This window comes from Muscardinus avellanarius (genome assembly GCF_963383645.1).
Source record: "Muscardinus avellanarius genome assembly, chromosome: X".
NCBI lineage: Eukaryota > Metazoa > Chordata > Mammalia > Rodentia > Gliridae > Muscardinus > Muscardinus avellanarius.
Window position 1 is genome coordinate 71,333,907 of NC_137792.1, and position 27,016 is coordinate 71,360,922.

At 41.1% G+C, this 27,016-nt stretch overlaps 1 protein-coding gene across 4 annotated transcripts in view; it reads right to left on the bottom strand.

The window, feature by feature from the left end:
* LOC308279160 (integrator complex subunit 6-like) overlaps window positions 1-5,851 on the bottom strand; it is a gene marked incomplete at both ends in the record, with an annotated part of 68,567 nt that extends 62,716 nt beyond the window's left edge. For all 4 annotated transcript variants that reach the window (XM_080719148.1, XM_080719149.1, XM_080719147.1 and 1 more), the window contains 2 exons: window positions 5,513-5,590; window positions 5,741-5,851. In XM_080719148.1, the coding sequence (XP_080575274.1) occupies window positions 5,513-5,590; window positions 5,741-5,851 (189 nt within the window). The remainder of the gene's footprint in view (window positions 1-5,512; window positions 5,591-5,740) is intronic.
* Between the last annotated feature and the right edge of the window lie 21,165 nt (window positions 5,852-27,016).

Below are 27,016 nucleotides of genomic sequence, written 5' to 3' on the forward strand. Positions count from 1 at the left end.
TCACATCATAATATTGATCATGTTGACAATGGCATATTGTACTTGGTGCTCTCCAACCCTCCCTTATTCTTTATTTTGAAACAGGGTCTCTCTGAGTTGAAAGGGCCTCACTAAATAGCTGAGGCTGTCTGTCTGTGAATGGCAAACCTCTTGTCTCAGCCTCCCAAATGCTGTGATTACAGGCGTGCGTAACCGCGCCTGGCTCCTATTTTTTATTTTGAAAGAGGGTCTCACTAAGTTCTTGAGGCTATCCTCAAACTTGCAATCCTCTTGTCTCAGCCTCTCAAGTACCAGGAGTACAGGTGCATGCTACCACAACCAGCTTAAACTGAATTTTTACAGAGACCTACACATTCTCCCTTCCTGGCCTCCAATTCACCAACTTTCTCCAGTCACATATTTTCCAATTATTATTCTCAAGACCCTTGAATACTAGAGCCATATATTTTACTATTCTAGTCCCCTTACACCATGTGTTTTGATGTCACCTTAGGTCCTTATAACAAGGCCTGATGCACAGGAGGTGCTCAATAAACATGCGTAGCTATAGTTAAACATATCAAGTTGTTAGTGGTGGTCACCCTATGTAGAAAAATCATGAGGGGGAAGCCGAGTATCGAGTATCGTTCACATTTACATGTTGCCCAAAATCCTTTTCCTCCCACTTATTGTGTACCTACTAAAATCTAGGTACTTACTTAGTTACTAAGTTACCAATATAGTGATGTTCAAATACACACCCTTAAAAAGCCCGTATTATGCAACCCAATATGAACACTATTACTATTCTAGGGGTTGGAGATGTAGTTCAGTGGAAGAGTGCCTGCTTAGCATGCATGAGGCCCTGAGTTTGATCCTCAGTACCCCCCCCCATAAAAAATAAAATAGGGCTGGGGGCATAGCTCAGAGGTAGAATGTCCCTGGGTTCAATGCCGAGTATCACATACATACAAAACAAGAGAATATTCTTTTGGCAATGGAGGGTAAGTATCAGTGGAAAGCTAGGCTGGATGTCAGTTGACTGGTTGCTACAGCAGTGGTACAGGTAAAGAGCAATAAAGGTTTAAACTTGGAGCAAACACGGGGTAATTGACACAATTGAGGCTGAATAGCCAGGCCTCCACCATTTTGTCAGTGTTCCCTATTTATCATCCAACTGGTTTCTAGTCTGAAATCTGTACTTTACTTTTGTCCAGACATCTAGTTTTCTACAATTAACCCTCCTCTTTCCTTGTTTCAAAATAACTATTGTCAAATGCCTCAAATGGCCCGTGAAGAAGGTGACAAAGAATACAAGATCACAAGGGAAGCAATTATCATAAAAGTCAGTGTGCTGCCCTTGAGCATTTGGAGTTTTTAAAGCATCTTACATTGTCTGAAATTGTTCTCACAGCCCTACTGCTACCGTTTCCCCCCAAAACGCTTTCAGAACTTCCTAACCACAATGAAGGACTCCTCTGAAAGTTGTTTCTTTTCCAAACAAGGCCCATAAACCCATAAAATATATTCATGGTCACATAAAAAAGTTGTCAGATAAAATTCCAATACAAGTCTATAACATAATTTTAAAAGGTCAAGTTTACTTTCTCAATCTGTAAGCCAAAATTCTGTCATCATCTAATATATATTAACAAAGTAATGAAGACATCAGGAAGCAAAGTTAGCTACAGAATGTAAAAAAGCAATATTCAAGAGAAATTTTTACTTTTTCAAATGTGAATGATTTTAAATTGCTGGCTTAGGATGTTTCCTTGAAACATTATCTCTTCCTGTTTATAAAAAGCAACTTCTAACCAATATTTATACATGTGTTTCAACTATTTCTAGAAAAGTGACTCCATTTTATGTTAAAAATAATTTCCTTCAATAAGAAAGAAATAATTTTTATTGGTACATCATAGTGAGGTTCAGAATTATAAATACATACATGTGCACAACATTTATCGTGTTTCCCTTCAGTTCCCACCCAGATTCTCTCCCAAAGAAATAATTTTAATAAAGTAGCTTCAAACATAAAACCATTTTGAATACTTATAGTCATATACATCCAAGTCCAATGACTTACATTCTTCTGCCTTTCCTCATCACTGAATAAAAGGAAATTGTGATTCATAACAAAACATACAAGATGGCAGAACCTCAGCCAAGACCTATTATGCCAAAAATAAAACCCACAAAACATTTTTAAAGCCATGTACTATATTAGTCTTATGAGGATATATTAGTAATTTAAAAATATATTAAACAAGGTTTCATTCTGGTTGTGCCCTAAAGATAAATTGTATAAATGTAGAGTTAATACTTGTAACATTATACATAAAACTTGTCTACAAAGCAACACTTAAAACAGATGCAGCACACAATGATTGATTGCATTTCATAGCTTTTTAAGTGGTTCCCAAAACAAGCTTAATTCCATCCCATGTAAAGCTAACTACAAGTAACAGGTATAACTAATTTTAAAAGAGAGCACAGCTATGTGCTAAGAGGTATGCAGTAAAATGTTACTAAGACTGGTGAAATACTATATTTAAATACTCAACAGCACACATTCGTGAAAAATTCCAGTGTCAGTAACCTTTTACAAGATTTATTGTGAAAGAGCTTGTAAGTGGATATACTGAGAATAGCTGCATGCCTATTAAGAGAAAACAACAACAACGGCAACAACAACAGCAACAATAACTAAATGCACAACTCATGCCTGTTACAATACCAACAGAAATTAAACTTCTGGTAGAAAATAAAATTCATTTTTCAGTTTTTAGTTACTTATAACCTAAACCCGAGAAGTAAATGGTTAACAATAGCTCTCAAACCTTAAAGAAAGTAAAATATGCATTCACAATTTCCTGCAGAAGAATAAGCTACCAATAAACTCCCACCTAACTCTGCTGAAAATACCTCAGGCTTCTAATGAAGAATAAAGTTTTAAGTAGGAACTAAGATGCTTGCTGATAAACAAAGAAAGACTTATTTGATAATCAGTGTGACAGAAAACATTTATGGCTCCTAGCTATTACCAAGTGAAAGACTAGACTAAATTTTAAAAAAGAAAATAACTAGATGTTCTAAAATTTCCTACCTTCCAATCAGGCTAGATCCTAAAATTAAAAGAATAATTACCGCATGCTGAGAGGAGGGTTGGGGGCAGTAGGAATGAGTGACCAACAAGAGATCCAGAGAAGAAAACCAAAACATGACCTATCATTAGTAATTGTGTTATACAGAGCAAAATGACAATATCATTAGATGGTTAATCTTTTCCTAGAATGTGTAGTTGTTACCTAAGAATATAAGTGAAAAACTTGAAAAACTGTGGGATAAGAATATAAGTGAAAAACTTGAAAAACTGTGGGAAAGTATAAGACCAAGATGAAGATAACCAATGATAAATAACTAAACACACACAAATTATTTTCCCATACCTGACCTACATAGAATTTTTTCACTCGAGAAAAATGTAGTATATAAAAAGAAGTCAGATAAAATTTCCACTGAAAATAAAATCAAACCTTTTCCTTCTGTATTCATATACCATGAATAAATTACACAGGCCACTCAAATTTTTAAAGACTGAAGACTATGTGGCACCTCATAATAATTCATGGGATAAAATAAGTGGTAAAAGCAGAATATAAAGTAATATGTGCAGTAGGATTGCAATGCTAGGTAAAAAGATGTAATGATGGTTAAGAGTGGGGTAGGACTTTTTATTTTTTAAAGGAAAGCATTCTATAAATAGTGCCATGTGATTTCATAGATAAAAAATTATCAGTCCTAGCATTTGAAAAAATCCCATGTAAGCCATCCTTTTAAAGAAAAGATAGGCACACTGCTTTGTATGTACCCCTTTTACTACTTCAAATGAAGGAGCATGCCTTTAAATGGCTACTCTACAAATAGTGGTTCTTATCTGTATTAGTAGTCAAATGGCCATTTCGACTCAAGGCATAAAAATGTTTTTCTATATTCAAGAAAAGATTACACTTTTAGAAAACCAACATCTTACAAAGTTAATGGCATTTTGATATATTTATACTTGTTCAATTTTTCATAATATATAAGAAGCTGAAAACAAAGCAACAAAACCAGAACAGTGCTAAGGGAACCTATTAATCAAACTGTTAACGGAAACTACGAATTACCAAATTAAAATCTCCTTTTGGTTTCCTCATGTCTAAAGGAACACACTTTGGCCACTTATTCAGTTTGGTAGGTTCCACTCATTAAAACACTTTACTAACACTTTATACTCTGCTGCAACTGATTATAAAATATCCAGATTGAACCTCTTGACACTATTGTGATCATTCCAGAGGGAGGTAATTATTACTGTGATAATAACTTTTTTAAATTTTCAATATTCAAGTACGACTCTCATGCAGGTTCTTTTAACAGTTTGAGTCCTATTTTATCTGGCCACTGCAGGCAAAGCAGTTCTTTATCTTTTCACCATGGGAACAGGAATGAACTACCCCACGGAGGCTAAGTCCTCCTTACTTTTTTTCCGGTGGGTCAGAACCCTGGGAAGCAGCTTATTAAATGTGACTATTGTAACCTCTCACAGTCCCCCTTCCTTTCTTGCGCGTCCTCTGGGCAAATCCCTACGGAGCTAGCACAAACTCGATTTCTGAGGCAAATAGGTGGACCAGGACCCTAAATGGCTTTGCCCCTTGTAGGTTCTGCCTTGGCATCTACCTCTGCTTCCCCAACCCCCCACACATCGTTGCTTCGCAGGCATCTCCAATGAAACAGTAACAGTAGCTAAGGTAACTGAGAGGCCAGCTGAATCCAGAGGAGAAATGAAAAGAGCGTCTCTGGGTCTGGGGGTTGGGAGCTGCCTCGCGGACAGATTTCTGATTGGGCGGGGGTGGCTTGGAGGCGATGGAGTGCAAAAGTAGGAAAAGCAGCAGTGTGGCCTTTGAAGGCCACCGGCTGGAGCTGCCACGCTACAGCAGGAAGAGGAGGGGAGCCGGAGGAAGAGGGAGAGAAGAGCACAGAACAGGAGGAGGGGAGGAGGACCCGGTGGGCTGCGCTAAGAGGAGGAAAGAGGACCCAGAGGAGGAGCCCGGGCTCGCGCAAAGCCCGCGCGCTTAGACCGAAGCGCCTCCAAGTCGAGCCACAGACTCCGCCTGCGCTGGGCCGCAGGGGCTTGCTGAGCGCCGCGAAGGGGTGGGCCCGCCTCACAGCCTTCCTCCGGGGCTAGGGCCCTCCTTCCTTCTTCTCCCTCCCCTCCTCCTTTCCATCTCAGCAGCGCCCTCAGTCTCCCTCGCTCTCCCAGGCTCATACAAAAGCAAAATGTCCGCCATCTTCCGAGGCGGCTGCGGACATCGCGCCGCGAGCTCAGTCCTCATGCAGTTTCTCCTCCCCGCCGCCATTCCCAGGTCCGCGCTCTCGGATCCCGGACTTCGGAGCTCCTCCGAAGTGGCTGACAGCACCGCGCGGTTTGCCCTCTGCGCCTCATCTTGCCAGCGCTTTCCGCCCACCACTCCCTGGATAGCCCTCTTACCTTGATGCAGTATGGGGGTTCGTCGTAGGTGACCAGCATGTACCTGTCTCCTCGACTGGCCGGGTCCCGGGCGCGCAGCTGAGGAGCGAGGGATGCCAGAGAGGATAGCGCAAAAAAGGAGGGGAGCGATAGAGACGTTACAGAAGCAGCTAAATACCACCACCACCACCACCACCACCACCCCATCCCTAGGGAACGAGCCCCGTCCCTTCCTTCCCTTTCCTTTACCTTTAAGAATAACTCCACAGCGCCTTTGGCAATGTCCAAATAGGAGGTGCCCAGGTCAGTGCGCTGGTTCATGGAGGCGGATGTGTCTATAAGGAACAGAAGGATGGGCATCTTCCCCCCGCACCCTACCTCTGCTCCCCAATCTCCTGGCCCTTTTGCCCTCCCTGCCACGTATGGCCTCTGGAACCCTCAACTCTCGCAGAGCCAGAGGGCAGGGTGCAAGAGAAAGGGGAGATGGGACAAGACAGATGGGACTGCTTGCTGGCCTCTTCTTTCAGCAGCCCCACCTCCTCTCCCTGGAAGGGAACTTAAAAGTGTGAGCTTGTGTAGCCCTCGGGGCCCTCCCCCTTCCCCTCAGCTCTGGCCACCACTACTGCCACCGCAGCTGCTGCCAGGACTACTGTCTAAGCATCCGTTTACGCTCACTAGAGCGCTTGCCCCAGCGATCCCTCTCTGTTCACTGACACACAACTTCTGTGGGCTCACCTACTGCCAGCACCATGTGACCACAACCCACGCCATTGGCTGCCAATTATGTGGTATTTGCGTATTCATTAGATGGCAGGGCATGGGGAGGGACTTCAGCGAACCCTGGGAGTTGAAGTTTGAACTCAGGCAGGGGGTAAGGAAAATGTTAAAGACCCTCCCTAGGCGCAAATTCTCCTTTAAAGGACATGGAAGCCTTCGGGATGATTTGTCTGGGAGGCCTGGATGGATTTTCTCTTGCTCTTCGAAAATGGTGATTTGACAGGAAGAGTGAATTGAACAACAGTTGCACAGAAGTACAGAAGCAGATGCTTGGACATACTACACAGAAAAACGCTTTGCTAACTGCAATCGATCAATCTTGACAGTGGTTTAGACCAAAACATTTCAGAAGCAGAAAACTTTCCTGGCCAGACTTACTCGCATTCTTTTAGATACAGCCCTACTCTCGATCAGTATTTCTGCATCGTTTTCTGACATTCTATTCCACTTATATACAGGAAACAGTATGGAAACTGGCCTTTGTATGCACAAACTTCTTCAGTTTCCTTGAGCTCTCTGAAGCATTCACCTGCATGTGATAATTCCACCACTGTATCTGTGCAGCCTTTACACGTGAGAGGTTTGCCAACCTAGATTCTGCTTCTCACATTTATTGAGCACCCATAAAGTGCCAGGTACCCGTGGTAGACTCTAATATTTGAAATAATGATGGTAGATTGCACTGCATTCAATTTCCCAATAATGGAAACCACAGTCCCTGAGGTTAGAGTAACAATGAAGGATGCCTTCAGGTCTGCCCCTATAGAAGGGCTCAATAAATAGCAACACAATTTTTAAATAGAGTATTTCTAGCAATATGCTATGCACAACAGAGAATCATGAGCTTCAGTGACTGAGTTTGCAGCTTCATGAGGAGAGATATTACCTATATACACTTATATGTATATATTTAAATATTCTATATAGACATCATATATATTTGCTATATCTATATGCAATAATGTTGCTAGAAAAATAAGATTTCAAAAAGGTCACATGGCAGTCTGAATCAGGGACAGACCTTTGGTGAAAATAAAAAGTGCAATGGAAGCAAAAGTCCAGTGGTCTAGAAGTTTAGAAAGTTTACTGGTCAAGGCACAAAGAGGGAAGGGAGGGAGTCTAAGTTACAGTAGTGTGAATAAAAATTCAGCCAGAAAAAGCACTATGCATGGTACATTTGGGGCCAGGCTGATGGGATGTTTGGGAATTGGTGGAGAAATAAGGATGAAAGCGACATTAAAGTTGCCATTTCCATTGTGTGATACAAAATATTATTGGAGGACAATAGTCACATGGGCTAGGGTTCTGAAAGTTTAGCACTGGTGGGGCCAGTGTATTATTTTTCCATTGCAGTGTAACACATTATCACAATTCACCAGCTGAAAACAAAACACACATCTACTATCTTCTGGTTTTTAGGAATCAGGAGCTTGGGTTTATTTGGATTCACTGCTCAGGTAAAACTATAGTCAAGGTGTTGACCAGGCTGTGTTTTCACCTGGAGACTCAACTGAGAAAGAATCTGCTCTGCAGATCATCAGACTATTGGAAAATTTATTTCCTTGAAGTCATATGGATGGACGCTGAAGGCCACTCTCAGTTCCATTGATGTTACAGTTCCCTGCCATGTGGCCTTCTCCATTATAGCTGCATCTTCAAGGTCAGCAGGGAAATCTTTCACTCTGATCCTTTTATAACAAGCATGAGTGTGACACCCATTATGTTTGCCATATTCTTACTAACAAGAAGCAAGTCACAGACCCTACCCATACTCAAAGAGAATTGTGGTGGATGTAAAACCTATAGGTGTAAATCACGAAATTCATATAAGAATTCTGCCTAACTCTGGGTGGGGAGAATATTGCTACCTAGAAACAAACTTTTCCTCATTCAAAGTTTTTCTTAAAGTCAATTTTTGAGTAGGAAATATACCATGAGGCAGGTGTGGTGACATATGCCTGTAATCTCAGTAATTGGGAGGCTGAAACAGGAAGATTGCACGTTGGAGGAAAATTTCCGTTAAGTAATTAGATTCTCAGCAACCTCGTGAGATGCTGTTTCAAAATAAAAAAATAAAATTGGGCTGGGGAAGGACTGTAGTTTGGAAGTAGACTGCTCTTGGGCTTAATCCCAAGCACATACATAAATATACAAACAAACAAACAAAATCACCAAGTAAATTAATTGGATTGACAGTTACCTTAGAGGCTCTCAAATTTATTTGGCTTACTACCACTTTTCAGGGAAAAAATAATTGCCCCCTATAAATCTACTTTCTTTAAATGAATAAACAGAAAGATGCAGGAACAAACTTGTATTCTTTTATGCATCTTTATTTCATTTCAGCACCATCCTAGGAGAGGTACCTCCCACTTTGGAATCTATAGTAGACTATGCTTTGGTTGAAGAATTACAAGATATTTTATTAGGAGCTTATATTTTATTGTGATATCTATCTATTGAGCTTCTAAATAAAGATTCCTGAGTCATGATATCCCCCAGTTCACAAATGATTTTTAAGATGACATAAAAAATAAATCTCCTTTATACTTCCCTCTCAACTTTTCTACATTGAGTGTGACTTGCTTTTATAATTGGAAAAGAGCTATATTAAAAATTATGAAATATTCAAAAACATCACTTCTAGGCTGAATACACAGAAATGGTTCTCAAAAATGACTTACCAGTATTCGTGAAACACAAACAATTTCAGTCACACAATTCTCCAGTGGTCATGGACATACAAGCCCCTTAGGGTAGACCTCTGGGGGGGGATATTCTTCCTAGGCAGGTGAATGCCTTCCTAACAAGGCATAATATTTGTTCTTTTTGGTATAAGCTCAAATGAAATTGAAAGGATACAAACAAAGAGTTGAAAAATATCATATCTCATAAAATACAAAAGTAGTGACATAAAATACAAAAGTAGTATATGCAACAAAAATGAAAACAAATTTTGTGGATAGATGTGCTTATCTGGAGTAAATCAAACCTCAAGCCCTCGGTGTAAAGCAACTCTTCCTTTTCTGGAGGAAAGTAAACTCTACATCATACTAGACTGTGTGTCTAGTTTGTCCCTTGTTTCTTTAGTACACATTAACATTTTCCACATCTTTCTCTGTAACACAACATCAGCCCCCCTTTGTTGTATGTTATTTGTGCCTTGGATGGCCTTGTGTTTCCTACTAGAATATTAACTCCTTGAGACTCATTAGAGCCTGTAACCAATGCCTGGTGCAAAGTACTTGCTCAATAAGTGGTTGTTGAAAGAAACTGTCAAATATGCTGTGGTTTTCATTTGTTCATTGTCTTCCCAGGTGCTTGGGTATTATCCTGAGGCTGCTTTCCTAGAATTACCTATTCTTGTCTTGTTGCCCCTGCCTGTCCTCCCCTAAGTAGGCTAGTCCCTGTCCCTGTGAATCCAAGGTCTTTTATATTTAGTCCCTAGTAGACCCCTTCAGACCAACCTTGAACTGGGGAGCTCCAACCAATCCTGGCAGTTTCCCTTATATCCCACCCATGCTTCCTTATAAAATGGCTCATTTATAGGCACTGTTCACTGTCTGCATCCTTCAGTCAAATCTTCCCACCAGTTTCCTAACTATAGGTTCATTTTGACTGCCAAGCCTCTGACCAGTAAATGGAGTTATTTATTTATTTGCAGTTCTAGAAATCGAATCCAAGAGCATTATATTGCCCAGGTATACTGCCAGCTCTGTTTTACTTTTCATTTGGAAACAGAGTCTCACTGAGTTGTTGAGAGCCTCAGTAAGTTGCTGAGGCTGGTTTGGAACCTGTGATCCTCCTGTCTCAGCCTCCCAGGTACTGAGATTACAGGCATGTGCAACTCCCCTTGGACTCCACTTGTTTTTTTTGTTGTTGTTGTTGTTGTTTGTTTGTTTTTTTTTTTTTGTATTGCAGCTCTGTGTGTGACCTGTACTAACCATACTGACTTCTTTCCAGTCTACTCATTTTTTAAAACTTGTGACCTCTTGAAAATACTTGTCTTTTTTTCTTCAAGTCTCTGCTTTTTATATGTGTTTTGTTCACTGGGAGCCTCTAAATGAATTCAGTTTTCTATCTTACTACACTCTCCCATTTTAGAGCTTTCTGCCTCATATTTGGGGCCACCAGTTGCCTCTTAGGAGAAAAAAAATTTACCTTGTACTGCTGTCTTGGCTTTCATTCCCTTCATACATATGTTAGCAGTCTTTACCCCATGTTTACATTCTGCGTCTAGCCCTGATGTGGTCCCCCAGCATGTAGTAAACACTTTGTTTTAGTGCAGGTCACTTTGACTTTTCACTCTCCAACAATTTCTTCCCTTTTGGCTGTAAGCAGGCCCTAAACACATCTTGACAAAAAGACCTTAGTAACTCTTTTCCAAATCCTACCTCCATGGCCCAGAGGGAAGTAAAATCTCCCTGCCTGCTTTTTCCACCATGTACTCCCTCCTCAACCCCCCAAAGTATGGTTTCTCTCTCCAGCACTCCATGGAAACTATTCAGAGGTCCCCAGTGGCCTGCTCCTGACCAAGGCCAATGGTCTGTTCTATATTTTCCTTTGTTGATTACAGATATATTTTTCACTTACCTTTTTGTGCTCCCCCAGGCCCCAACTGCCTTACATTGCATTACCTGCTATTTCTTCTGCACCTTGGGCTATTTTTTTATTTTTTATTTATTTATTTATTTTTTGGTGGTACTGGGAGTGGAACCCAGAGGCTTTCTACCTCCGGGCTATACTCCCAGACCTTTTTTATATTTTATTTGGAAACAGGGTCTCACTAAGTTGCTGAGAGCCTCACTAAGTAGCTGAGGCTGGCTTCGAACCCGTGCGATCCTCCTGTCTCAGCCTCCCAAGTGCAGGGATTACAAATGTGCGCCACCATGCCCGGCTTGGGCAAGTTTTTCATCTTTGCTGACTTCTAAAAATCTCTGCCTTACACTGTGGCTATTCTTTACCTCCCAGTGCCCCCACAAAAACCTGTGTTAGTTTCCCATTCTGTTAACTCATTCTTTGTTCTATTTAGATACCTTCGGGCGGGCTTTCTTTAAGGAAAGTACTGAGGATACATTGGGGGAACAAAGGAGATAGCATATTATAATGGTTAAGAGTTTGGATTTTGGGGATTAAATCCCAGCTCCACCATTTACCAGGTATTTGAGCTTGGGTGAGTTGCTTAACTTCCTTCTGACACAACTGCAGCATCTATATAAGTAATAATAATATTACCTCATAGGATTTATATGTGGATTATATGAATTAATATTTACAAAGAGTTATAAAGCCAGGTACAATGAAATATGCCTGTAATTCTAATATTTGGGAGGTTGAGATAAGAGAATCACAGGTTTGAGGCCAGCTTCAGCAAATTAGCATACCCTGTTTCAAAACAAAAAAAATAAAAACAGGACTGAGAAGTAGATAGCCCCTGGGATTATAGATCTGCTTAGAACAGAGTAAGCTCTAAATAAGTATTAAATAAAAACAATAATAGATGGCACATGACTGTAATCCCATCTACCTAGGAGGATGAGGCTGGAGGATCATAAATTTGAAGCTAGCCTGGGAAACTCAAAAAGACCCTGTCTTAAAATAAAATACATAATTTATAAGGGCTTGGGATGTTGCTCAGTGGCAGAGTATCTGACTAGTATGTGCAAGGTCCTGGGTCAAATTCCCAGTACTGTAAAAGGAGAAGAAAAAGAAGGAGGAGGAGGAAGAGAACAGAAAGAAGAAGGAAGAGAAGTAGTAATATATAGCCTCAAAAAATTTGTATTCTAGAAGAAAAATAAAAGAGTGATTCCAGATTATAATATGTGCTGCGAAAGAGGAAATACAGAATGTCTTGTTATGGAAGCACTAAGAAGGAGCATATATTCTATAGGAGGTGGAGAAGTTGGAGGTGTGGGGACACACAGAGAAGGTTTCCTGGAGCACCTGACTTTGAAGCTGTTACTTAAAGAACATTAAGAAAGGCTGGTGAAGAGCAGGGACCAGTGCAGAGAAGAAGGCAATGTCACAGTGGGGAATGGTGAAGGGGGTCAGGAGAGTGAGAGGGGCTGAAAGAGACCCCTTGGAAACAAATAAATTTCTGTATGGCTAGATTGTTGGGGAGCTGGGGTAAGAGAGTAGGATGGGGAGAGAGGTGGCCAGAGATGAGCCTGGAGAAGTGAGCTGGAGCCAGGTCAGGCAGGGCATAGCTCCCTTGTAAGGAGTTGAATTTATTCTGAGAGTGGCAAGAAAGTGCTGAATGACTCTCTCCACATCATGGTTGGGTGATATTCTGTCTGCAGCATAAAAGATGGATTAGATGAGGGCAAAATGGAATCCAGATGGTAGGTGAGAATTCTGTTTATGTAATCTAGGTGATTTGCATTGTAATGGGGTCTAGTGGGGGAGAGAAGTGTGTAGGTTCCAGGGACACTAGGGTCAAAGGATAGTCAAGTCCTATCCATGGACTAAACATGGGGAGTTAGAAGAGAGGAGTCTAGGACTGCCAGTATTCTGGCTTGGGCATTAAGGAACTTAGTGATCAAGATGAAGAGCAAGGGAAGAGGAGCACATGAGGGAATTCATTCAACAAATATTTAGTAAGCATCAATTACATGCCAGGCATTGTTTTAGGAGCTAAATATTCATCAGCAAATAAGACAGGCTCAAACCTCTGCCTTTTGGGATAGATGATAAATGAGTAAATATCTAGTGTGGCAGGTGGTGATAAATCTATAGAAAAGATCAAGGGTCATTCCTTGTGCAGGGGGACAAGGTGAGTTTGATTTACCTGTGGGCCACCCAAGTAGAAATAACCAGGGAGCAAACTGCAGTGATAAGCATAAAAATAAACCTCAAAAGAAGAAGCTGCCCAGGCAGATGTTTTGGGGATCTCCTGGAATTGTAGTTCCTTGAATGTAACTGTGCCAGGCAAAGGGCTTACACATTGCACATCTTCTTTCAGGGCAATAGTGCTATGAGGTAGGGCCTATTCTTCCAAGTGAAGATGAGGAAACTTAGGGCCCTCTACTGGTAAGCTGCCTGGCTGTGAGTCCAAACTCCCCTCCCTACTCTGCAATACAGGTGTGCATGAGTGTGTGTTGGGCCTGAGAGCCTAGAAACACATGAAAAGAGTCCCAACATGATACCAGATCACCAGTAAGGGAGTCCAAGAAGCCAGAACAGCAAGATGCAGAGGGACAAGAGAAAGGAAGCCATGAGTGAGTCTACCTGCTGCAAGTGGAAGCACAGGTTAGAGACCTCCCTCCAGCATCTTGTGGGACTGTCAGGTACCTGGATTTGCTATTATCTGTCCACTAACACCTACCAATCTACTTGTGTTCACTGATGGGATGAGGGCTTGTGAGGATAGTAGCATGCCCAGAAAATCAAAGCAATGTCCAGGCACCTTCTGATCAAGGGCAGCCAAGTTTCCCACACAAGGCTGAGCACAATCCTTTTTTAGCTGTTCTTTTCTGCCAGGGTCCAGGCACAGCAAACTGTATGGACATTTATAGACCTGGTTACTCTGAGTGGTGGTGTAGGCAAAAAATAAAAATAGCTGGTGATGAAATTTGGCCTAGGACAGTCCTAACACAAGCTCCCCCGAGGTTATTGCCACTTAAGTAACTTCCTGCTGCAAGTCAGAGAGTAGAAGACTGTGCTGAGGCCCTGGAAGCTCCCTCCAAAGACTGTGCTGAGGCCCTGGAAACTCCCTCCATCTTTTCTCTTTATATCTTCTGAGTTATTTTCCTCCTGCTACCCCACTGCCCTGAGGCCACCACTTAAGTCCCCTGTGGTTTGGAGTGGCAGGGACTCACAAGGCAAGAACATCATTATCTATGTGTGAAACTCCAGGGGGTGCACATGAAACATGGGAAGTGATTCTAAGCACAGTGGTGGCAGGCCTGTCACAGCCAGTCCCAATCTCTCCTGCCTGCCTAAACCTAGAGTCTTTTTCCATCTCTTTCCTCCATATTACCGAGCCATCAGGTACTGCTGAGTTTTACCTTGCAGATATCATCTCCCTTTCACCTTTCTCTTTGTTTAGGCCTTTTGCATCATATTTAGCCCATATTGTTGATACACAATTAGTTTCTTTTTAAACTTCTGGTAATGGTCAGTGATGTGAAAAAAATTCTTATCCAGCTTTTATGAAAAATCATTTCTACTAATAAATAAACATTTTGTTTCTTGCTAAAGTTTAGGTTACATCATTCTTCCTTTTTTTCCTTAAGGCTACTTAAAATATACTGACAATGTTAAATTGATGTTGGAATGTGTCCTTTATTGCCTTTAGTGTGTGTGTATGTGTATGTGTGTGTGTGTGTGTGTGTGTGTGTGTGTGTGTGTGTGTGTGTTTTACTGAGGATTGAACACTAAATCTTGCACATGCTAAGGAAGCACTCTATCACTGAGCTTCAATTCCATTTCTTTTTTATTTATTTTTAGTCAGGGTCTTTCTGGACTTAAATTTATGATCCTTCTGTTTCAGCCTGCTGAGTAGCTGGGATTACAGGCCTGTGCCACTAAGCCTAGCAAGAATATATACTTTATTTCTAGAATGTAAAAATAAACTGGGCATGGTGGCACACACCTGTAATTCCAGTACTTAGAAGGAATGCAGGTTCAAGACCAGCCTTAGCAATTTAGCTAGAATCTCAGCAACCTATGAAGACCCTATTACAAAAGAAGGAAAAAAGAAAGAAGGAAAGAAAGAAAGAAACAAACAAACAAAGACAGAAAGAAAGAAAGGAAAGAAGTAAGGAAATAAAGAACTGTGAGTATAGCTCAGAGGTACAATGCCCCTGAGTTCAACCCCCAGTACCATAAAAAGTAAAAAACAACTAAACTAAATGTGATAATAGAGCTGAGCATGATGGTGCACTCATCTAATTCTAGTATTTGGGAGGCTGAAAGAGAAGACTCTTAGGTTCACGGTCAGCTTCAGGAACTTAGTGAGACCTTGTTTCAAAAGAAAAAAAAACTGGGGGTATGTATAGTTTAGAGGTAGAATTCCCCTGGATTCAACCCCAGTTCCAAAAATAAAAATGAAAAAGTAATAATACTACTGGGGATGTAGCTTAAGTGGTAGAGAATTTGCCTACCATGCATGAATCCCTGGGTTTGATCTTCAGTACTGCAAAATAACAAGTAACTGATAGAATTAATTTTTATTTATTTATTTTGTGATACTGGGAATGGAACCCAGGGTCATTCTCCCTCCAAGTGACACCCCATCCCTATTTTTTAATTATTTTTATTTTAAACAGGGTCTCACTGAGTTGCAAAGGGCCTCACTAAGTTGCTGAAGCTGTCTGCGAACCGCGATCTTCCTGTTTCAGCCTCCCAAATGCTGAGATTACAAGCGTGCGCCACTGTACCTGGCTAAAATTATTTATTTTTAATATTGGTGTAGAGAGAACTCCTATAACCATTTTGTCATAAATCATTTCATTCATTCCAAATGTATTGCTGGGTTTTCCCGCTGTTACTCTATGGCGATGGAAGAGCTGAGCCAAATGGCCTCATATAGTCACAGAAGCCACTTACTTGGTGTTCAGTTTATCAGATATTTAGTTTCTGTAGGATATTTTATCACATGCCTAAGGTAAAAAATTAACAAGACATGGTTCCTGCCTTGGTAGCTTTGACTCCACTGGAGAAAGCTAGGACGAAAACAATTGTTTTCAGTGCAGCTAAATGCTCAGAGATAGTTTCACATGCCTCTAAATGAGCATAGGCATAGCCAAGAAATTTAACCTTGAAGAGGTAGTACCTGACTTTGACTTGAGATGAAGGAGAGTAAGTTACACATGGGCATAGTAGAACACACTTGTAATTCTGGTGCTTGGGAGGCTGAGACAGGAGGATCACAAGTTCAAGATCAGCCTCAGGAACTTAGTGAGGCCCTCAGCAAATTAGGGTGACCCTTTTCCAAAATAAGAATAATAAGAGAAGGACTGGGGTTTAACTTCCAGTTAGTATGCCTCTGGGTTCAATACCCAGTACCACAAAAATAAAAAAATAGCAAAATAAAAAGGGAAAGGAAAAGAAATAAACATTAGTATGAGAGGCAATTATCTCCAGAGTAAGAAACTACTAGGAGCCAGAGTCTGAAGCCTTGAAATTCATTCATGTGTGTAGTGGCTCCCAGGGTTGGTCTGCCCTAATCTCCCTTACTGGCTAGTACTCCTACCTCATAGCTGCTACAAATGTCATCTTCTCCCCTTTCTCTGGATAATTGCCCTCAGAAGTGGGATCTACCTTGAATGGTTGTCAGGCTCTATCAGGTGGGAAGTCTGTTTCCTCCCCTTCACCAACCTTAAGCCAATGTTTTCTTGACACGGACCCCTTGCTTTATGATGGGATCATCTTTGTGGTATCATCTCTACTTCCCAGCTTTGGTGATCTGAGCCAAAGCTTGACTGCAAATGAGCCCCCATCCTTGCTTAGCTGTGTCCTTTGCCCTGTCCTATTTTCCTTCACTCAACTTCTTCCTGAGAATTCTGCTCCAATTAAAAAGACAAGAATCCCTGCCTCAGGCTCTCCTTGTAGAGAAACTGACCTAAAGCAGCAGGTTTGATAAACTTTTAGACATTTGACATACCTCGAAGGTAAGGGTTGAGTTAAGGAATAGGGTGAAGATTAAGACCAAGAGTTAGACTTAATCTAGATCATAGATACCATTGTCCACCATTGTTATTGTTTCCACCAAAGGCTCATGTGTTGAAGGCTCAGTCCCACAATGGTGGCACTATTTGGAGGTGTTGGATACTTTCAGTGGTGGGATCTAATTATTAGATGTACCACTGGGAGTGTGCCTTTGAAGGATATATCCTGTCTCAAACCCTCCCTGATTCCCAGCTGTGATGATCTGAGCTGCTTTGATCCATGATGATCTCCCGTGCCACAGGCTCAGAAACAGTGGAGTCAAGTGACCATGGACTAGTACCTCTAAATCTGAACCAAAATAAGTATTTCCTCCTTTAAGTTGTTTATCTTGGGTATTTTGTCACAGTGACAGAAAGCTGACCAACAAACATATGAAAGTATTTTAAGTCTTTTAAAATTTTTATATCTTCATATTTTGAGTCTTTTAAATTAATGACTAAAGCTGACTTCCTCAAACCATGCCCCTAACATTTATAGTGACTTATTTTAGGTTACAGTATTGAAGGTTATCAGGGTCCCTAAGCTATATGCAATTATCTCTGAAAGTGATAATCCATGGAGCCTAAGGAGTCACTTTAGGGTATGATGAAACATGGCAGATTTATTTTTCAAAGGTGGTCACACCCAGCAACTTCTCCCACCCCATATGCTCTCACAAAATCTCCCACCCCATGTGCTCTCACAAAATGTCTAACATTCTTGCCACTGAGAAGTGGGGTGTAGGTTTCCCACTACTGAAACTGGGAAGAGGGGTTGTGGTTGACCTATACAGTGGTGTATAGTACAGGTAATACAAGGTGATGGCTATGGCAAGGTCCTAAAAGGCTATATTACTTCCATCTGGGTCTCTCTTTGACAGTATTGTCTCTCAGCCAGACATGGTGGTGCATGCCTATAATCCCAGTACTTGGGAGGCTGAGACGGGAGGATCACAGATTCAAGGCCAGCCCCAACAACTTAGCAAGACCCTGATTAAAAAATTAAAAATAAAGAAATGGATGGGAGTATGGCTCAGAGGTAGAATGCCCCCTAGGCTCAATCTCAAGTACAAGAAAAGAAAAGAAAAGAAAAGTAAAGGAGAAAGCTCTCTCTTGGAACCCAACCATCATTTTGTGAAGAAGCCAGGCCATATGAAGAGACCACATATTTGTGTCCTGGCCAACAGTCCCACCTAGGGCTCCAACTGATAACAGTCACCATTCTAATATGTCATCAGACTTGATGGTAAAAGAGCTATGAGATGACTCCAGTCCTCAAGCTTTTGGATCTCCCAGCTCAGGGTACAGAGATCATGGAGTAGAAATAAATTTTCTTTACAGTGCCTAAGTCTGAATTCCAGACTCATAGACATTTTATAAATAATAAATGGTTATTGTTAATTTGAGCCACTAAGCTTGAGAGTAATATATTTTGTAGCAATAGATAACTGATACATCTCTATAGGCACTGAAGTCACTATTCCCCTATCCAGGTGAATGCTACCTGCAATGTTCTTTCAGTGCTTAAGCTATTTTAAACTTATCTTTATCTGTTCACTTAGATATAATTAATTGTCAGTTCCTTCGGATTTTATTTTATACAATGTCTCTGCTATCTATTCTTTTCTTTGATACTTGCCTCTGTCCTAAATAAACCAAAGTCCAGATCTAATTGTGTCCAAACTCTTGCTCCAAAACTGTCAATTTTCACAAAAACACAACCTCCAGATTAAATTTTATATATATATTATATATCATAAATACATATTCTAAATGTATATGTTTATAGATATGTATATTTACAGAAATAATATTTAAATTTTTCATTATAAAAAGCCGGGCGTGGTGGCGCACGCTTGTAATCCCCACACTTGGGAGGCAGAGACAGGAGGATCGTGTAGTTTCGAAGCCAGCCACGCGTGCTGGCTTAGGAGACCCTGTTTCTAAATAAAAATGTTAAAATAGGTCTGGGAGTGTAGCCCGGAGGTAGAAGGGCTTCCAGGAACTCCAGTACCACACACAAAAAAAATTTCATTATAACAAAATCATATCTTTGGTTCAAGTACTGGAAATATATACCAGTACTGGAAACACATTATATATATATATATATATATATATATATATATATATATATATGAATAAAACTTATATTTGTTATAATAAATATATACAAAAATAGTAAATTTCTCACTCAACGAGGTAGTTACTATAACATTTGTTGTTGCATTCCAGACATTTTTGGTGTGTGCTTATTCTAGGTATGTGTATATATGCTTCACAAAACACAGAGACATACAGACACATATACAGTAGATACAGTTAGGAAATATTTTATATTGTTCGCAATTTAGTTTTTATTTATTTATTTATTTATTTTTTGTGGCAATTATTTTTTAAAATTTTTATTGGTACATTATATTCATACATCATAGTGTGCTAAAAAAAAAACTTGTGTGTACAAACATGTACACATCACTGATTTACCCCCTACCCGATTCCCACCCCATTCCCTCCCTTTCCCTCCTTCCCTTGCTCAGCTTAGTGGTTGACTTCAACATGTTTAAGTACATTGTGTGTTTTAGAGATTTTCCTCTTCCCCCCTCCATTCTCCTCCTTTAGGTTGCCTTGTTTGCTTCTCTATAGGATTTCCTTTTTCATCTAGAGTTCCTCCTATGACCTGTTTCTCCCTAACTCTCACATATTAGGGAAAGCATCTGATTTCATATTTTTTGTGGGAACTGGAGGACATTATGCTTGTGGCAATTATTTATTATTATTATTTTTGTAATCATACATCACTTTGGAATGCAAGACTTGAGAGGATATATAAGCACACAACATCCAATAAGCCCTCATCCAATCCCCATCCCATTCCCTACCCCTCCCTCAATCCCATGCTTAATTGGTGATTATTTTTGATATAATTGTTTACGCACCTCATGAGTTTTAAAGAGATTCCATCCTTCCCCATCCCCTCCCCTCTGATTGGTCAAATTAATTGCTTCTCAATAGGGCCATTTCTACTACTCAGCCTCCTCCTGTTACCCCTTTCCTTCTAGTTCTTGCTAATTAGGGGAAGCATCCGGATTTTATTTTCTATGCTCTTTCTCTGTGCATGCCAGATTGCAAGTTCCGATCCCACTCTGGACGGCCCCAGTGGAGGCCTGGCCACCTGGAGGACTCTGATCCAGGCCTCGCTGGCTCCAGCACCGGCCTTGCCTCATGGGAGGCCCCGATCCTGGCCTCGCTGGCCCTTGCACCGAACTAACCCCTCGGCTGGCTCCTCTCCCGGCCTCAGAAGCCCAAGCACTGGCCTAGCCTCACGACAGGCTCCGATTCCGGCCTTGCTGACCGTGGCAACGACCTAACCCCTCAGCAGGCTCCTATCCTAGTCGTGCAAGTCCGAGCTCCGTCCTTGCCTCACAGCAGTTTCTGATCCCAGCCTCACTGGCCCCAGCACTGGCCTTACCCCTCAGCAGAGTCCGATCCTGGCCTCGTAGGTCCCAGCACCGGTCTTGCCTCATGGCAGGCTCCGATCCCGAACTTGCTGGCCCCTGCACCAGCCTAACCCCTCAGCTGGCACCAATCCCTGCCTCAGAGGCCTTGCCTCATGGCAGGCTCCAATCCCGGCCTCATTGGCCCCGGCACTGACTTCAACCCTTGGCAGGCTCCAATCCTGGCCTTGGAGGCTCGAGAACCAGCCATACCGCAAGGCAGGCTCCAATCCCAGCCTCGCTGGCCCCAGCACTGGCCTAACCCCTCGGCAGGCTCCTATCCAGGCTTTGGAGGCCCCAGCACCGGCCTTGCCTCACAGCAGGCTCCAATCCCGGCCTTGCTGACCCCGGGACCAGCCTAACCCCTCAGCAAGCTCCAATCCCAGCCTTGGAGGCCCCAGCACCGACCTTGCCTCACAGCAGGCTCCGTTCCTGGCCTCGTTGGCCCCGGCACTGACCTCAACCCTCGACAGGCTCCGATCCTGGCCTTGGAGGCCCAAGCACCAGCTATACCTCAAGACAGGCTCGAATTCCGGCCTCGCTGGCCCCGGCACCAGCCTAACCCCTCAGCAGACTCGGATCCCAGCCTCGGAGGCCCCAGCACCAGCCTTGCCTCATGGCAGGCTCCATTCCCGGCCTCGCTGGCCCCAGCACCGGCCTCACCCCTCAGCAGGCTCCAATCTGAGCACCCTCTTCACCCAGCAGGTTGTCCCACATTCCCAAGGGTATGTGGTGGTAGTATTCTCCCTCTAAGGTAATTTCTTCAAAGTTCCAGGTGTATTACATCAGATCTCTGCCTCCCCTGAGTACTTGCTGCTGCCAATGCGACTGCCTCCACCATTTCAAATCTTTCCCAAGCTCTTTTCTCATATTGCATAATGTCCAGTGTTCCTAAGTATCCGCGACAGTAGCATTCGACCTTTGGGGTAATTTCTTCAGAGGATCAGGATGGGTTGGATCAGATGTCTGCCTCTCCCAAATCCAAGTCTACACCGCCATCTGGGCCACTGCTGCTGCCACCGCCTTCCTCCTAGGTCTCCGCTAGACTCTCTCCTTATAGGTGATGTCCAGGATTCTTAACGATGTAGAGAAGCAGCAGTCCTCCTTCACGGGGAAATTTTCCAAAAGTTCCAGTTCAGATTGATATGTTTTGTCTGCATCTCCAATATTCTAGCTGCCGCCGCGGCCATCTTAACCCCTTTCGAATATTTTTCTTTCTTCGTTTCCATTTTTTTTTTTAATAAGAGAAGAGAGTATGTGTGGTTTGGAGAGGATGTGGGATCAGGCACTGGGTAGCGATGGAAATTTTTTTTTCTTCCCAGGTGGGAGAGGGGGTCTCCTAAGGGTGCCCCGCCCAGCTAAGGGGCATTGTGGCCAGACCTCCGGGGGCCTTCCGGGTGGGGGGGTCGCCTAAGGGTGCCCCGCCCATGCCCACCCACCAGCCCGGGGTTGGGGCCATGCGCCCAGACCTCTACGGCCTTCCGGGTGCGGGGGTCGCCTAAGGGAGCCCAGCTGGGGCCGCCCACCCTCCCAGGGTCGGGGCCCTGTGGCCTGGACCTTGGAGGCCTTCCAGGTGCGGGGGTGGGGGTGGGGTGGGGGTGGGGGGGTGTCGTCTAAGGGAGTCCCGCCTGCGCCAGCCCACCAGCCTGGGGTCGGGGCCATGCGGCCCGGACTTCGGGGGCCTTCTGGGTCAATTTAGTTTTTATTTAACGTAACACTACTTCCTGACTATCTTTTCACAATAAGCACATGAAAATCAAATTCATTCATTTTAAAAGCTGCATAGTTAGCCAGGTGTGGTGGTGCACACTTGTATTCCCAGTATTTGCGAGGCTAAGAGAGGAGGATCCCAGGTTTGAGGACAGCCTCAGCAAAGTATCAAGACTTTTAGCAACCTAGTGAGACTCTGTTTGAAAAATAAACAAAAATAAATATAAATAAGAAGGGCTGGGGGTATAGCTTAGAGTTGGAATATTCCTGGGTTCACTACACACACACACACACACACACACACACACACACACACACACACACACAGAGTTTCATAGTATTCCACCATCATTTACTTAACCATTTTCCTATTGTAAACATTTGGTTGTTTCTGCACTTTGCTATCTAATATTGCTGCAGTAAGTATAGTTGTATATATGCCTTTATGCACTCATGTCATTTCTATAGGTTAAAGTCCTAGAAATATAACTTCTGGACCATAAGGTGTAGATATTTTAAATACTGAGAGAAAATGCAAAATTGTATTTTGATGGGTTATGGAAATTTTCACCCTCATAACAGTGCGTCTCTACTTTCCCACACTCAAGCCCAGACTATTAATCATTTTAATGTCTTCAAAATTATTAGTTAAAATGCTATTGCATTGTTTTAATTTATATCAATTTAAGTACTGCAATTGAACAACTTTTCATAAATTCATGTCCCACTTATATTTCATTTCCTATGAATTGACCAATATCTTTGATCTACTTTTCTTCTGGATTTTTAAATTTTTCTTAATTATTTTCTGTGAGCTTATTACATAGTAACACTTTTGCCTCTGCCATGTGTTGTAACTATTTAATCCAATTTACTAATACATGTTTTAACTTTGTTAATGGTGTCAGTTAGAACTTTTAACTTTTCCACAAGGCATGGTGGTACAAACCTATAATACTAGCTACCTTGGAGGCCAAGGCAGGAGGATCACAACTCTGAGACTAGTCTGAAAAACTTAGCAAGACCCTGTCTCAAAAAAAAAAACCCCTAGGTGTATAGCTCAGTGGCAGAGTGCCCCTGGGCTTGATCCCCAGTACTGAACAAAAGGAGAAAAAAACAACTTTTCTGCCATGAAGTTTGATTGACATATTATTTATGGTCTGGGTTACTTGTTATGGTTTAAGGAGCTCTCTCTAATCCATGATCATAAATATGTTCTATATTTTCACTTAATACATTCATAATTTCATTTTAAATATTTAAGTCAGCAAGGCATGGTGGTGCATGCATGTAATCCCAGTACTAAGGAGGCTAAGATGGAAGAATCACAGGTTTGAAGCATCAGCCATGTAGCAAGACTTTCAGCAATTTAGTGAGACTCTGTTTCAAAATAAAAAAATAAAATAGGGCTGGGGGTGTAACTCAGAGATAGAGACCTCTGGGTTCAATTCCCTGTATCAAGCACAAAAACAAAAATAATAAAAAACATAAGTCTTTAATTCCAAAGGCCAAAAAAAAAAAAAAAAAAGCAACAAAATGGATTCTTAAGTCTTTCCGGAGTACTGATTACAAACTGACTGTGTTGACAAACACCTGTAATCTAAGTTCTTGTGAGGTACAGACAGGAGGTTAGTAGGTTAGAGGCCAGCTTATGGGTGACTTAGTGAGACTATTTCAAATTAAAAAATAAGAAAGATCGGGGTTGTATCTCAGAGGTAAAAATATCCCTGGGTTCAATCCTGAGTACTGCTAAAAAAAAATGCTGAGAGTACTGATTACATGAATTATAGTATTCATGAATTATAACATTCATTTATATTTGAATTATATATAAATTTTAGTATTCACTTATACACACATATATAATGAAATGCCATATCATTACTAAGATATATAAGGTAGATCTTTAAAACATTGAAATAAGCCTGGCACGGTGGCACTCGCTTGTAATCCCCGCGCTTGGGAGGCAGAGACAGGAGGATCGCGTAGGTTCAAAGCCAGCCTCGCTGTCTTAGGAGACCTTGTTTCAAAATTTAAAAAAAAAATTATATATATATATATATATATATATATATATATATATTAGGTCTGGGAGTGTAGCCTGGAAGTAGAAGGTTTTCTAGGAACCCCAGTACCACCACAAAAGAAAAAAAATTGAAATAAAAACATTTTCCATAGTAAGCAAAAAAAAATAGAAGGCATATAGTATAAGTACCATTTTTGTATATATGAAAGATGTTTGAAGTATATATACCACAATGTATATATACCAAAGTATATATACCACAATGTAAGATGTTTGAAGTATATATACCACAGTGTTTACAGAAATTATTTCTGGGAGGTGGGGGAGTATAAGGAGAACTTTATTTTTTTATTGTTTGAATATTTTTTGAATGTACTGTCAGAAATGAGGGGAATTTCCCATTTTTATAAGCTATGTGTAGCTGAGTGTGACATACACCTGTAATCCTAGAACTTGGGAGGCTGAGATAGGAAGATGACAGGTTTGAGGCCAGCCTCAGCAATTTAGCAAGGTCCTCGGCAACTTAGCAAGATCTTGTTTCTAAATAAAACATTAAATGAAAAGGGCTGGGGATTTAGTTTGGTGGTAGAATACCTCTGGGTTTAATCCTCAGAAAAAAAAGTCTCTCCCCAAAAAACAAAAACAAAACATTAAAAAACAAAAATCAATGATGTAAAGGTTATAATGTGCTAGAAATACATAAAAGGAAAAAAGGAAGAAGATGGGGTAAATCATGAGAAAGTATTTAGAAATATAAAGTTCACACAAATTCACATTTGTTAACTGTTAACTGTAGTAATGAACTACGGAGAAATATTTAGACTTAGCATTGAATGGACTGTAAGAATACAAAGAACATTTCTCATTGTTTAGAACAGCTCAAATATAAGACCACTCATTACTCTTTGACAAACATGTGCAGTAAATTAATTCCTGATTAAATTAACTTTCTTTTATTATGCATCCAAAACAAAAGAGATTTCAGGAAATAACATAATTTATAATTACAGGAGAAAAAGCCTTCAGTGGCTTCCCATCACCTAAAGCTATTTCCCAAACTTGCTTGAGCATCAAAATCGCTGCATATGAGTTGGAAGACAATACATCTACAGGCAGCATTATAAACCTACAACTGATTAAAATCAAGAATCTAAATCCTCATTAGAAGAGTCTGGGACTCTGTTAAGAAACAAGGTCTCAGGTGATTCTTCTAACCAAGTAAGTTTAGAAAACACTGACCTACAGAAATAGTAACAGACCCTTTACCTGGACATTAAAGCATCTCAGGGGTCAGCATTTGCAGCTTGTGGGGTATAATTCTGCATTGTTGCAACTATTGGAATATATTAAACATCACCTGATAGAAATTTTATTGCTATAGAATTTATATACTATACAATTCATTCATTTAAAGAGTACAATTCAAGAGGTTATAGTGGTACACTGTGGTGCACACCTGTAATCCTAGTACTTAGGAGGTTGAGACAGGAGGATCACAGGTTTGAGCCAGCTTCAGCAATATAGTGAGACTCTCAGCAACCAAGAGAGGCCTTTTTTTAAAAAAAATAATAAAGAGACTAGGAATATAAACAAGAGGTAGAATGCCCTTGGGTTTAATCCCCAGCACACCCTCTAAAAGAAAAAGAGTACAATTAACTAGGCATGGTGGTGCATGCTTGTAATCCCAGTACATGGCAGGCTAAGACAGTTTTGCAAGTTTGAGGACAGCTTCATCAAGTAGTAAGGTCCTCCTCAACAGAGTGAAACCTTATTTGAAAATAAAGAATAAAAAATAATGGCTGGGGGTATAGCTCAAAGGCAAAATGCCCCTGGGTTCAATCCCCAATACCACAAAAAAAAAGAGTACAATTCAGCAGTGTTTATTATATTAGCATATTTATACAACTTTCACAACTAATTCCTGATTATTTAATCACTCCCCAAAAATAATCCTATAGCCATTAGCAGTCACTCTATATTTCCCCCAGCTTTGCCAACGTTGACACTGAGTTTTGCCTCTACAGATTTGTCAATTATGAATATTTCCTATAAGTGGGATTATATAATATGTAACTTTTTGTGATTAAATTCTTTTGCTTCATGTGATATTTTAAGGTCCATCCATGTCATATCATGCATCAGTATTTCATTTCATTTTTTGGATAAATGTTATTTCACTGTATTACAATAACACATTTTAATTATGTATTCACTAATACTCAGACCCTCACACAATATACATACAAATATATGTATTTTTTGTGTGTATGGTACTGGGGATTGAACCCAGGGGTGTTCTACCTCTGAGCTACACCCTCAGCCTTATTTTATTTTTTATTTTGAGACAGGGTTTCACTAAGCTACTGAGGATCTCACTAAGTTGCTGAGGCTGGCCTCAAAATTGTGATCCTTCTGTCTCAACCTCCCAAGTACTGGGATTACAGGTATTCACCACCTGTAATATACAAATAAATATTTATTTATATATTTATTTATTTCCAAATTAGGGCTCTTATGAATAATGCAGCTATGAACATTCATGTTTGGGAAGTTTTAAAAACTACTGAATATCAAAGCCAAGTTCCAGACCAATGGAATTAAAATATCTGGGGAGTGGAGTGTAGGTAGTGTCTGAACATTCTTGTATTTTTAATTATGCTCACCAGGTGGTTTCTTTCTTTCTTTCTTTTTTTCTTTCTTTCTTTCTTTCTTTCTTTCTTTCTTTCTTTCTTTCTTTCTTCTTTCTTTCTTTTTCTTGCTTGCTTGCTTGCTTGCATGCTTGCTTGCTTGCTTGCTTCTTTCTTTCTCTTTCCTTCTGTACTCAGGTTTGACCTCAGGGGCATTCTACCTCTGAGCCACACTCCCG